The sequence below is a fragment of the Pipra filicauda genome, unplaced genomic scaffold (genome assembly GCF_003945595.2).
Source record: "Pipra filicauda isolate LSUMZ 115617 unplaced genomic scaffold, ASM394559v2 scaffold69_size3009148_pilon, whole genome shotgun sequence".
Classification (NCBI taxonomy): Eukaryota; Metazoa; Chordata; class Aves; order Passeriformes; family Pipridae; genus Pipra; species Pipra filicauda.
The window spans coordinates 2,990,934-3,004,629 of NW_024104864.1; the positions used below are offsets into that span (position 1 = coordinate 2,990,934).

Consider the following 13,696-nt stretch of genomic DNA (forward strand, 5'->3'; position numbering starts at 1 on the left):
GCAACAGCAGCAGCTCTGTGGCCAGGAGGGGAGGTAGCAGGGCTGTAAATAGAAATTGCGGAGGCAGCCGCGGGATACAGAGTGAGGGAGGCTTCTGTGCCTGCAGCACTCCATCTCCCTCCCTTCCCCTCAGCTTCTCTCACCTCTCCTGGACACCCTGGCCCCCAGCGTGAACCTGTGTGTGACAAGCAGCCCCAACATGCAGCTGGGAGGCAGAAGCTCCAGAGGCAGGACAGCAGCTTTGGGTGGAGAAGTGGGTGAAGAAAGGCTCCTCCTCCATCAGGGGCCACTTCCCATGAAAATGCATGAAGGTGGTCAAAGGGGCTCTTTGGTCAGCAGAGAGACTAAAGCCAGATAGGTACATGGCCAGATTTCCCCCTCTACCTCAAAGAAGAGACTGTGGGATGCTAGGTGTCTGAGCCCCCATCCCACTGGGGTCTGCCCCAGGTGAAGTCCCTCTCATCCCACCCTGACTTTTCCAGTGTTACACCTTCCACAGCAGCGAGAGCTCTGCTTTCAATAATTTGCAAAGTTTTATTTAAAAATGTTGAAACTAACATCCCACAAGAATTGAATATTTCACCACAGGGAGAAGAGAAATCCTACAAAAATATATATCACAGCGCACAAGGGCAGGGGAGGGGGAAGAGCGAGACTGAGCAGGGAAGCATGAGGGAGGCCAGAGGGGAGGATGGAAGCTGCAGCAGAACGAGACCAAGTGGCAAAGGGAAAACAAGAGAGGAGTGGGGAGAGTGAAACAGTAGGAGGGGAGAGATACCCCGGAGGGAGACCATGGTACAGGACAGGAGTGGGAAGAGGGAAAACAGTGGGAGAGGGAAAACAACGGGGTTAAGAGGAGTAGAGAGCCAGCAGTTGGAGAAGGAAGGCAATGCCTCTCTATGATCTTGCCAAAGTAGGGCCAGCACTACAGTGGGACATTAGCAGGGGTGCAGATGGGCAGCTGGAGTTTGACCCAGGGCTTTTGTGCTGCAGGTCTCAGCTCTAAGGCTGTGCCACAGATGTGGTTTGTCAGAGTGAAAAAACAAAACCCCAGTTTAATTCAGAACAGTCTCAAGATAGTTGTGTTTGAGAACTTGCGGGGAATGAACAAACCACTCCTTTCCAAGCATTTTTCTTTATTGGGAAGTGGAGTGGGAAACGAAGGGACCAGATTTGCAAGGGCACTTGGGTGCCATTGAGGAAGAGGTAGATAGCCCTCTCTGAAGTTTTGGGATGCTTGGCTGGATGTGAGTCCCTGGAAACTGGACTGGAGGAGAGGTGTGGAAGCACACAGCAGCGGTCTGTTCCCTGCCTACCAGTCACAACCAAACAGATGGGGAAGCCCAAGCCAGGATTTGGCCTTGTGGTCATACCACTCTCTTGGGTACAGAGAAGGAGACTTCAGTTCCTGCTCCAAAACAGCAGAGGGGAGAGATTCTCCCTCAGACCTTTCCTCCCTCCCGTTGCACTCAGAGAGAGACCACCCTTGCGTTAACAAAGCCAGGGCTCTCCAGGAGCTCAGCAGAGACATAGTTCCTTCAACTCACTCAGCCCACCTGGATGTTGCCTTTTAACGGCAGAGAAATGTTGGGCAGGATCAGCCAAAAGCTGTGAGCGTTTTCAGCTGTTTTCCCCACATGCTTTTCTGTCTGTAAAGTTTTCACTGGAAAAAAACAATAATCCAGACCTTTCTCCTCTGTTCACCTGGAAGCCAGGGAAAACTGATAGGCTGTGCCTCAGAAGTTACTGGCCTTTGCCCTGGCTTGGCATTCAGTGCTGTCAACACATCCATGTGCACATCTTACAAAATACTAGCCTGGGGCAGGGAAGAGACTACAGGCATGCTCCGGCTCCAGTCTCTGTAGGGGAAGAGGGTTTATAAGGCTCCAGTCATGGAGAAAACAGATTCAGTGAGACTATTTATTGACTGGAAGAAGCTTGTGTGTTTACATGTGTTTTGAACGTTTTGTTCCAGGGACAAAACAGCAATGAATGTTTGGGCAGGACCGTGAAGTTGTTTCCCCATACCTAACCTGTTTTGTGCGAGAGAGTGAATGACTGTCATAAAAAGATATTTGGCTAGGAAAATTGGTCTTAGAAAAGATGTTTGACATATCCAAGCTTCTGTTGTTGTAAGAGTTTTCTCTACTGCATTCACCACCTTCCCCCTTACCACAGTATCCATGAAAGGTGTCACTCCCTGGAAATACTTTTACCAAAACCAGAGACATGTAAAAGGGGGAGGAAAAAACCCCAAACCACTGAAATCTGATTTGTTTGCAGAATTTACAAAAGCCTGGCCAGGAGAGTGCAGGACTTCCACGCATCAAGCGTTGGAAAATGTTTTCACTATGCCTCTTGTGGTCCCCTCCCACTTTCTTACAAACCTTTTCTCCATGCAGCATGTGGAAAAACAAAGTCCAAGGACAGCCCTTGAAGTGAAGAGTCTAAACTCTGGCCTTGTTTCAACAAACACTGTTGATCAAAGAACAGTCTAATTAATCTGGTCTGGAAGATTACTTAAACCAGTTCAAAGCATTATATTGTAAACTGCCAGCAATTAGGAGTGTGGCCTCCTGCAGACTGTGTGCAGATGTCCTTCCCCTTCTAGCATGGATGTGCCAGTGAGAGGGGGAACAGCCCCGAGCTGCCCTCAGCTTGCAGGGGCAGCAGCAAATGGGGCAGCGAGCAGGAAGAGCCACCTGGCTCTTCTCTGTCCATCTGCAGCTTGAATGCCCACCAAAGCCTTGAATGGAGCCTGAATAAGAACAGGCTCAGTAACAGATCGATCTATGGTAAAGCACTAATATCCCCTGCTATAAGCACAGACTCAACCTGTGCTTAGACTAGAGATCTCCAGAGTCCTTTTCCACCTACACCTTTCAGCCATTCAGTGCTTTTAATAAGCCAGTAATTTTATTTGACCTGTCATTTTCTCCAGTTCGCTACTGTTTTTTGCAAAGCTTACTGTAATTTACACTCTTATTTAAATGTCCTTCACAGTGAGTCAGATGGGACTCGAGATCACCTAATAGTTCTTCTGGGTAAATGGGCAGAACCAGGCCTCTTATGAAATTCCCTGTGCTTTTTCTTACAAAGGATAGCCTTTTACTACAGAGATAAAGTTTGAAAGGGCCATTTCCTTCTCTCCAACATGACTTTTGTCAGAAATTTTATATGGTGCAATAGGGTCTTCAAATTGTGTGTGTTTCCTGTCTCTGGACACATCAGTCCCACAGCTGAAGGTGTTTGAACACTATAGGGGCAAACCTTAACATCATTTCAGCTCAGTGGCTATCAGTATGGTGTTTTAATTAATTTGAAGGTGTCCACAAAAGCCAAGGGAGAGCAACTATTGTCATTAAGCTGAAATTTGCCAACTCACTGTTCCTCAAAGTGACACCCTGGGTCCACACATAGAAAGAGGTGGAGATGCACGGATCTTGCTCACAGTGACAGTGTGGCTGCCTGTCCCACGGACCACCACAGCCCTGAAGGACATACACCCGTGCCATTGCTTTCAGTTCCCAACTAGCTGGGGCAACACACTGAGGAAGCTTAGGACCCTAGATATCCCCTCTTTCATGCCTCTGGTGAATATTGCCTCATGGGTTTCCAGTCACTCCAGGAGAGATCTACCAGCAGTACATGGCAACCCTTCCAGTGTTCCCAAAGTCAACTCGAAATTGCTCTTTGTCATACCAGGCACAGAGAGTGTCTGCTGCTTGTTGCCTGTGCCATGAGGGTCTGAAAGCAGCTCCCTACCTCAGCCCTGCAAAACTCAAGTTCCTCATTCCCAGCTTTGTCTGCATGCCATGCTTTGGCTGCCGTGTCCAGGATGCTTGCTAAATAACATTGTGAGCAGAGGGCTTTGCCTTGGATTTTCTGAAGGACATCACCATAGACCGGTGTTCTTCAGAAAAACCTTGTTGAAGGAGACTAAGGGGGTGGAGGGGGACAGCAAGGAGGCTTTCAACAGATCAAAATATTTGGAAAGCTAAAGGAATCTTTTCCAGCTTTAACTGGCAAGAGAAGTGGCAGGGTGGTGGGAACTGAGGGAAAGAAAACTGTGAATGGAAAGATGAAGAAAGATAAAAGCTGAAGAGAAAAAAACCAGAGGAGTGTTAGGCAGAAAAAAACTGGAAAGATGTGAATATTTTCCATCTAAGGGGGAGGTAACGTTTCCTTCAAGAAAATGGATTGTTGAGGGGGCCCAGGTGTTGTGTGAGCCTCTTCTGCCCAAGCTTCACCCACCATTGGGATCTCAGGAAGGCCAAGGCCTTAGGAACAGAAGAACCTGCTGCCACCTGAGTCACCTTGGCTCAGGGGAGACCAAGCCCCAGCGGGCAATCCTGCAGCCACTGAACTCCAGACATTCACTGCAAAGCACACGACATGAGAGGAGACACACGGAGGGGTTAGGGCCCACGGGGACAGGGGTATGCCTTTCCACCTTGCCTACACCCAATGTCAGGCATGCACTGGTGAGAGAGTCATGGAGATCCAAGTGTGTCTGCGCACATATGCGTGGAGAGGGGCTGGGGAGGTCAAGATTTCACACCACCACCAGCTGTCTTCCCTCCCAGCATCCTGCTCTCCCATCCCCCTGTCCTGCGTGGGTGGGGGGGTCCCCAACCTTCCCCCAGCAGGAGGCTAAGGAGGCCCAGCTCGTCCATTTGCCCAGGCACATCCCAGTGGGGTTAGTTAATAATGGTGGTGGTGGGCCGTGGCACAAGGAGATTGTTGTTTCCTGGGGTAGCAGAGGCAGCAGGAATCTGCACTCGACGGCTGTGACAGGAGGGTGGGGGGAGCGAGCTCAGCCTCTCCCAGGAGCGTCACAGGTTCACCAATGGGATTCTGGGGGAAAGAAAGAATTGGAAATTAATTAACGCTTACACTGCCCCAACCCACAACCCCCACTAACCAATGGCACCTTTGCCGTGCCTCATTCTACCTGTCCCGCTGTCCTCTGCTACCCCCTCCTGCCTGGCTCACCGGCCACTCACCGGTTGAGCTGGAAGGCTGCGTTCTTCCCATGGCCACCCAGTTTCTCCACACCCTCCTGGCCCTGCCTGGACTCCTCTGCCTCAGGCGTGGGGGCCAGGGAGTCGCCGTAGGGCCCCAGGATGCTGACGGTGGTGGGGGAGAGGTCCGTGAGAGGCTGCTGGCTCTCCTGCTGCCTCCCACTGCTTTGCTGCCCCGAGTGACGCCGGCGTTTCTGATTACGGTCCCAGCTTTGGAGAGAGCAAGGGGTGAGGGAAAAAGACAAGCCCCTGCCCTAAATGACAGACAGATCTGTGGGAAGGACCCCACTACGCTCAGTGTTAGAGCCCAACTTGGCCATGTGCCAAACCTTCCAAGGGCTTGCAGCACCAGATCTGCACCCGTGGGACAAATGGGTCCCAAGCCCACAGTCCTCCTGCCCACCCACCTGCAGACATTGGCATGGTGAGAGCCTCCAGCGGCCCAAACCCTACTCACCAGAACTTGAATATGATCCCGGTGGCAACCAGGACAATGATGATGGAGATGGTGATGGTGACGTACAGCTGGGGGTCCACACCTGCGAGGCAAAGGGAGAGAGGGGAGTGTGATGGCCACTCCCACCGGTCCCCAGAGAGCAGCAGGGAGGTTACATCTAAGTTTTGCAGAAGGAGCTGCTCCTGCAGGGACAGGAGGTGAAAGAAGCAAAGGGCAAATTTACCTTCCCCCCGGGGCCCAAACAGGAAGGGCCGCAGGGTGGCCGGGGTCTCCCGCAGGTTGAGCCCCGCATTATGCAGGAGTGAATGGGAGTTGGGCTGTGCCGTTGCCATCCCGTGCGGTGAGACAAAGGTGTATCCCAGTGGTGGGAAGCCTGGGTTGGCTGAGTTTGTGTCCCCTCCATCCTCATCTGACACCGTGGGACCCCACACGATGGCCCAGGGGTACTGGGAAGAGGGCATGCCGTCCTCAAATCCGGAGGGAGTGGCAGGACGGGCCCCCGCCGCCTGACGCCTCAGCCGCACGACGTGCCGCAGCTCTGCTCCCCGGGCAGGCAGGGCACGCTGGCGCAGCTGGGCCGAGCGAGAATCCCGCTCCGGCAGCGAGGTCCTTTCCCAGATGCAAATGGGCCGTGGGGCTGAGGGGCTCCGACGGGTGCAAAGAGGCCGAGAGGCCATTGGGACGCGAGAGCGAAGAGACCAGATGCCAGGAGGAGGGATGGCCGAGATGACGAGGAGGAGATGCCACAGCTGCAGGGAGTGGATGCAGGAGAGGACTGGAGGCATCCTGCTGCAGGGTGGGGGGAGGAAGAAGACAGCCTTATCTGAAATGTCCCTCCTGTTGAAAGGCCAGGCAGCTGGAAGCAGCCCACCACCCACACTCCTGTTGTCTTCCCTCCTCACCTGCCAATGTGGGAAGCTGTGAACCTACCAAGCACTGGGCTCCATCTTAGATGCAACAGCGTCTTTGCTCAGTGAGGATCTTGTCTCATCTTCTTCACTGGGAACCAAAAAGGAGGGGTGTCAGTGTCCCCTCACACAGTGGTGATGGCTGTCTCCCTGCAGGCAGTGTGTGCCACCCCAGGCAAGCTCCTGGCTCTGGCAGGCAGGATAAGGGGAGTCCATGCACCCACATGTGCACGCTGTCCTGCTCTCATGCCCTCATGCTCTCCTGCACAGAGGTGTATCATGCCCCTGATCTCAACACTGCACAGAAACACACGTGTTAGCATATGCTCACAAAAGCCAGGAATGATGTCTGGAGCACACGTGCTGAAGCACATGCGCAGCTTCCCCAGGGACTCTAGTGTATGAGGGCTGAGAGGGGGATTCGGGATCTTTGTTTGCTTATCACTAAAACAAGTTGGAATCTTAATTCCTGTGTTTATTTATAGTGTAGAGCGTGTAATCCATTTATTAAAAAAGAACCTCTTCATTGTGTGCCAGAGCAAGGGAGCGACAGGGGAAGCACAAGAGTGATAAACCAAGAAGACTGAGAAAGAGAGCGAATCAGCCAGAAAAGTCCAGCCTTACTAAAGAATTTGAGAGAAAAACTATGCCTATCAAATATTTAGTATTTACTTTCCTCTTAGCTAACATAAAATTACCTTCCCACACTCCTCATCCTAATGTCCTCTGCACTGTCCCATCCCTCCCTTTCTCTCTTATTCCTCCCCTTTCTCTCTTGCCTCCCGTTGCTGAGCAGCAATAATACGGAGTAAGGGGAGGTCCCCTCAGCTGGATTTCTGCACCGGACGCGCACCACCCTCCGGCATCAGTCCGGTGGTAGCACGGCTGCCCTTCATGCTGTCTGCCCCTTCCCTTGGCTGTGCGCAGCGCGGTGCCGGCCCTTCCCCGGTGAGCTGTTATGCGCCTGACCCCAGATCCTCTCCGCAACCGCACGTACATACGGGAGAAAAAAAAAATCATGCAAGATGTTCAGCTCACTCCTTCACTGTGAAGAGGAAAGCATGAATGCCGACAACCCACGGTCATGCCCTCCTGTGGCTGCCAGGGTGAAGAAACAGGGATGCTTGGCTGAGGGAGTGAATGCAGAGGCCAACCCTGCACCTCCAGCCCTGAGCAAGCTGTGCTGCACCTCCCGGCTCCCAGGGGGTTACTGCCATCCGCTCCTGCTCGGCCCATGTCCTGAACTAAAACTTCAGCCCCTCCTGCATGGGAGGCTTCCTCTTGCTGAGGGAAGAGCCTGCTGCTTGCTGTAATGTACACCTGAGGAGAGGGGCTGGGAAGGAAGGGCACCCAAGAGTAAGTAGCTGTCTAGCTCCTGCTGCATTAACCGAGGATATTTTTAGTTTCCTTCTGTTAAATATTTAAACAAAGTTCACAGAAAAAAAAAGAATTGTTGGCTAATGTGCCCTGCCCCTCCCTCTGGGGCAAGATCAGTCTCTGGAGGGATCCTGAGATGAAGATGAGGAGAAAAGAGCAGCTATTCTCAGCATTTCTTTGTACTTTGCTCCTGAACCTCTAAGCCTTGGAGGGGACTCAGTGTTAAAATGCAGCTCTGCAGAGAGGCAGCAGAATGGAGTAAGATTCTTACAAAGGCAGAGACTGGGGAGATCTTGGCCATCTGGATTATGATCACGATGCCGTGGAAGATCATGTCTGGCAACACAAATCCGTGACAGAATTTATTTTGGACTTTGAAAAGGAGGGGAATTCCAAGCATCGAGGACCTCCTTGTGTGAGTCTCCAGGCTAGAGGGCACACAAGCTGCACACGTGGTTTCAAGGTGGCCTGGAGTGCCTGGGGCCATGCCTGGCACTCACCATGAGACAGTAGATTCCTAGGGTGAAGAGCCTGCTCTCTGTTGCACGGCATTCTCAGTCACAGCTCAAATCTTCAGGGGCTGTGGGCTGTTTTGCATCAGGCAGCAGATGTGGATGCAGCCATCCCAGAAGGGGAGGTCTTCTCCAGGTACTGGTAGACCTCAGTGCCAGTCTTTCAGGGTGTGGTACGGTAGAGATGCAAGTGTAACCTCTATCACTCCTCCTAACAGCAGTGGCTCTACCCTCAGAAACATGAACTGGGTGTAGGTGTGCTGGCTCACTGCGCTGTCCTTGCTTGTTGGGAGGTCTTATAATGGAGACCTCGTTGTATGTCTCAGCTGAGATTGTGAGCTCCAGCAACAGCACCACAGACTATGGATTTCCAGGATCTAAAGCCTGGGAATAAGAAACCCTACAGAGCCAAATGCTGGATGGCTTTCACACCCAGTAGTCTAAATTTCAGCCCTACGTAGCAGGTAATGGCTGTAATGAGCTGTAATGAGGGGAAGGAGTGAGCCCCAGCACTGACCACCTCATGTACACACGATGCTGAGGAGGTGACAGCCCGGACATGCGGCGTAAAACTCAGACCTGAGACACTGCTGTGCACAGGTTCTGCTGCCTGTGAAGAGCCGGTGACTCTCAGTGCCCCCATCCCAAAGACGACTCCAAATGAGCACGGGAATGAGGCAATGTCAGTCAGTCTCAGCTGACACATTCTGTTTTGCTAATCAGGTCGTGGCCGAAGACAGAGTGAATGTGTCCTGAACTGGCAGACCCAGGCCTGGTTGTGGAGGAGCTGGGAGCAGCACATAGCATGAAAGCTGTGGGACCAAAGGAAGGTTTCAGGTGGAAATGCCAGCCAGTGCAGGCTGGACGCCACCGTGCATGGAGAGTTTATGTTCAAAACAGAGCATGGATGTCTCTGTGGCTTATTGAAAAACTAGCAGACAAAGCATGTCTGGGGCACTCTGCGGTCAGCCACTGGCATTTGGGACTGTGTCCTGGGCACAGACCCTGCTGCGTTGGAGGGCAAGCGTAACACATGCCCCTTGTTTGGCTCTGTATGCAGCTCCCAGTGTGGATCCTGAATAAACTGTTAGATCTTCAGAGAGGAAGAGAGGACACCAATGCTCTTACTACCTGGATGCATAAATCCCACCTTAACACCATTCAAGAAGACTTTGTGCACCAGAGCAGAGAGATTGGATTTCTGCACCAATACCTCATGACATAACTCTTGCTTTCATATGTGTTTCCCAGCTCTAATTGCAATAAACCCAGACAGGGCTACTCCCAGAGTCTGAACAGGAACCTGTACACTTTCACTCTAGGTACAGAGCCTTCACCACAGCGTTCCGGTCCTGTGATGCACAGATGACAGAGTGTGAATGACAAAGCTATTTCCCCAGGGCACTTCACTGAGCTCAGTTTGTGAATCTTGGTGCTTGAAAGCAGCGAGTAAGAACTACATTGTTCTTTGCTACTGCATATGGACCCCACCATCAGTACAGACTGGGGCTAATCTGTTAGGAGCTGCTCTCATTGCATTTGCAGAATGGAAACATGAATCCACTGCTGTTCCCCAGCATCAGGGACCCATCTGTGCTTCCTACCTCTCTGTAAGTCTCCTGCAGCATGGATCCACCACTGCTGGGACATGAGAGAGCAGATCTCGGTAGCCATGCCCTAAAGCATATATACCAGTTCACCAAGGAGGGCTGGGAATTTACATCCTACCTAATGGCTAGGAGCAAAGCCTGCTGCACTCCTGTTCCGAGCAGGGAGCTCAAACTAAACCCTGAATGTGACACCCTGAGCTCTGGAGTTCAGATGCTACCATGCCCCAGGAAAGCCCTAGGATCTGCTGATGATAACTCCTTCTCCATGTTCAGGACTCTTGTATACCATCATCCCATAGATAAATCCTGTCCAAATAAAAAAGTCACAGGAATAATAGAGCCAAGGTGCCAGACGTGTGCAGGCAATAACCATGCTGTAGCTCCCTCTCATCAAACGCAATCTGTAACCTTCTGTTACAAAATGCTGAAGTTTGACAAATTCAAGTGAGGAACAATACTATTAATAAAGAGGGTCACACACCAGCAAAATTTACCTGGGCAAGTGGTGTATTCCTTACTGCCTGGAGCCTTTGCCTGGCTGTATTCCTAAAAGAGATGCTACAGTTCAATCAGAAGTTATGGGCTTGGTGCAGGAAATTAAATTGGTGAAATTCTCTGGCCTGTGCTCTGCTGTAGGTCAGTCTCGATGATCAAAATGGTCCCTCTGGCCTTAAATTCTAGAATCGCACAGCTTTCTCAATGCTTAGCCGAGATCAACTCTGACTGGAGAGCAGTTGGATGAAGCCGAGCGCACACAAGCCATGTTAGCGAGAAGCGGGTAGAGTCGCCTTCCATCTGGGGATGGGAAAAGAGTTGCACCCGATTCTGTCTGGCTCAGCTGGCAGATGATGATCTATCTGTATTTTTGTAACATCTCAAGCTTGACTGCTGTGATACTGTGCCTCTAGGAATGAAGCTGTCTGCTCTCAGAGTGTTCCAGCTAGTTCAAAATGCAGCAGTCTGTTTGTTCAGCGACTCAAGCTGCTGGGAAAGCATCACCATACCCCTCTGCACCCCACATCACCTCGCCTTTGAGCATAGAGTCTAGTTCAAGGTCTCCAAACCAGCATTCAAAGCCCAGCATGGGACAGGCCCCAGTGACCTAAGCAATCAATCACCTCTCCTTATGCAGCGATGACCTCACATGACGGATATATTCCACTGGAACAATGAAATTGCCAACCAGTTTGGGGAGAGGGGGAAGGGATGGAAGAAGGTTAAAGAGGCTCATGACCCTGAGAAACAGAACATTCACAGGAGCTGGGCCAAGATTATGAAACTTGCTGCTGGCTGAAATAACGCTCGCCATTAGCAACCCCGCAGCACCGAGAGCTTCATGCAAATCCTTGCTTCACCCAGCTCCCCCACGGCAACAATCCCACTCAAAATAGTGATAAAAAAATCAAAACAAACCTTAGGAGGACCCAACCCACCTCACAGAGAAGGAACGCTAGGTTGGCTATAATTTTTTAAACTCCGAGCCAGCATTAAGGGCTACAGTGACAGCTGCCAATATGAGATTGTGATCTGGGACCACGGAACCTGGCAGCTATCTCCAAGCACTGAGCAGAGTGAGTCCAGGCACTGGCAGCAAGCCCCTGACATGCACTGCACGCTGCCCTGGGCATCCCACATCTGTATTTTTCTCAGTGGTCATGAACATCCCAGAGTTCATGGTCCAAGAGCCAGAGATGCAGTTGTTACTGGTTTGGAACAGAAAGCAGGAAGCCCAGTGTTGGTGAAAAAGGGTTATATATACATCCTGCTGTATTCAACTGGGTGGGGACAGGGAAAGGGAGGAATCTCAGGGCAGCTGCCCCAGGGAGGTAATTCTGCTGCACTCGGAGGAGTTTTGGCAGCTGGGAGTGTGAATCCAAATGCTGGTACCCTGGGATGGGAGATGCCAAGCCCATCTGGGGAAAGAGTTCCCACTATGCATGGGGCTGGGGACAACAGCTCACAGAGCAGGCTGCATCTGGGGGCAGGCAGTCGGAATGCAGTGCCTCACGTCAGGCTGCTCTACCTGGTGTCTGAGGCTGAGAGGGTTGGTGACGGTACCCAGGAGGATCCAGCAGGACCATGGAGGGGCTGACACTGCTTGTCCTGAATCAGTGCAGGTCCTGCAGCATTTGGTGACTTGCCAGTGGGAATTCCTGTGCCAGGGTACCAGGCTGAGCACTTAGGGGCTGGGTATGGAAGTCCTAAAGCTGGGGCAGAATGCAGGGCTGGAAGGGTGATGATGCATTTGGACATTTTGGTAGCTAGGGAATGGGCATGTGAAGCCCATCAGTGGTCCTCTGAGCTTAAGTCTCCCTGCATTTGGGAACTGTGAATGTGGCCCCATTCCAAGCAGCACTCTAGGATGCCGGTCCCCTGCCATCTAGTGCCTGCCTGCAATACATGTTATGAGTCTGCCAATCTTCTGCCTCCCAGTTTCCTACTGTTCCCGGGCATCTGAGTGTTTCAAGTGCTGAGTCTCCACATCTGAATTGCTCTCTCTTGCATGGTGCACCCTTGGCACGAGGGACTGACCCCTCTGTTTCCTTCCTCCAGCTGCGCCAATTTGGCTGAAGTCGCCTTCCTCAGCACAGGCTCCAGTGCTCCAGCACAACAGGTCTGTGATGGAGCCCGAAACTGGAGGGCAAGAGGTAGCGATGCCTTGGCTGTGCCCCCTCCCTCCCATCCCCTCGGGCATCCCCTGCCCCAGACTGAAAGAGGAAGAAAAGAAGGGGGGAGGAAGGAGACAGCCGGCTAGAAGGAGACAGAGCACCTAGATGGGGAAAGGGAAAAGAAAAAAGGAGAGAAAGGACACAGGGAAGGAGACGGGGAGAGATGACTTGGAGACAGGCATGGAGCCCCCCTTCCCCCCACCCCTGCAGCCCTGTCCCTACTCTGTCCCCCAAGCCCGGGCTGAGAGGATGAACTTACCTTGCGAGGAGACGAGTGGGGCGCAGCCGGGGCGGCGGAGCAGGGGGCTGGGGGAGCACAGCTGCTGCTGCCCGTGCCTCTCATGGCCAGGACGAAGGAAGGAGAACAGGAGGAGGAGGAGGAGGAGGAGGAGGAGGAGGAAGGTTTGCTGAGGCTGAGCCTTGGCTGAGGGAGAGGGAGCGAGAGATGCCTTGAAATAAACAGCTGCCGAGGACTGGTCCAGCCCCTCTTTCTCTCTCTCTGTCTCTGTCTCTCTCGCTCGCTGCCTCCCGTTAACCCCATGGCTGCTGGCGCGGGCGCGCCCGGCACCGTGGCCCCGCTGCAGCCCGCGGGGGGCGCCGGGGTGGCCGGGCGGGGACAGCCGCCGGTCGGGGGCAGCGCATCCCCTCGGCCCCGGAGCCCCCTGCCCCGGTGGCCGGGCGCGAAGGCTCCTCCCGCTCCCTGCTCGCCCGCGCTGCGCTCCCGCAGCCCCGCGCCCGCCGGACCTGACCCCCGCCGCCTCCCCGCCGCCGCTGCCCGCTTCGCTCGGCTCGGCTCCGCTCGGCTCCGCTCCCTCGTCTCGTCGGTTATTTCGGGATCTTCACAGGAAGCGATTAGGTTGCCATGGAGAAAGGTGTCTCCAAGGGACCCGTCGCTTCAGCTCGCTCCGGCGAATGCCACCCCCGGACGGGTCCGTCCTTAGGGGGCGGAGGCCCCCCGGGATCCCGCTTCCCCGGGCCGTCCCCCAGGGCTCACCCCCGCCGCCCCTCGCCTCTCTGCCCCGCAGCAGTACCCTCGGGTAGATGCCACCTCCCGGTCCCGCCCTCCATCCCCGCATCCCTGCATCCATCATCCCCGCGCTTCGGGCCCCCTGGCTCCACTGCCCGCCGCGGTACTGGGC

The 13,696-nt window shown here is 53.3% G+C and overlaps 1 protein-coding gene across 5 annotated transcripts; it reads right to left on the bottom strand.

The window, feature by feature from the left end:
- Window positions 1–509: 509 nt before the first annotated feature.
- Window positions 510–13,491, bottom strand: LOC113992774 (PILR alpha associated neural protein). 5 transcript variants are annotated; one of them, XM_027730420.2, is made up of 7 exons: window positions 13,302–13,491; window positions 12,817–12,981; window positions 6,412–6,480; window positions 5,705–6,270; window positions 5,482–5,563; window positions 5,007–5,234; window positions 510–4,857 (listed from the first exon to the last, which is right to left on the bottom strand). In XM_027730420.2, the coding sequence occupies exons 3-7, from the start codon at window positions 6,426–6,428 to the stop codon at window positions 4,836–4,838; spliced, it is 915 nt and encodes a 304-aa protein (XP_027586221.1). In that variant the 5' UTR covers window positions 6,429–6,480; window positions 12,817–12,981; window positions 13,302–13,491; the 3' UTR covers window positions 510–4,835. The 5 variants fall into 5 exon arrangements, with proteins under 5 accessions (XP_027586221.1, XP_039244847.1, XP_027586220.1 ...); XM_039388913.1 differs by lacking the exon at window positions 13,302–13,491 and having other exon boundaries at window positions 5,705–6,267; window positions 12,817–13,267; XM_027730419.2 differs by lacking the exon at window positions 13,302–13,491 and having other exon boundaries at window positions 12,817–13,267.
- Between the last annotated feature and the right edge of the window lie 205 nt (window positions 13,492–13,696).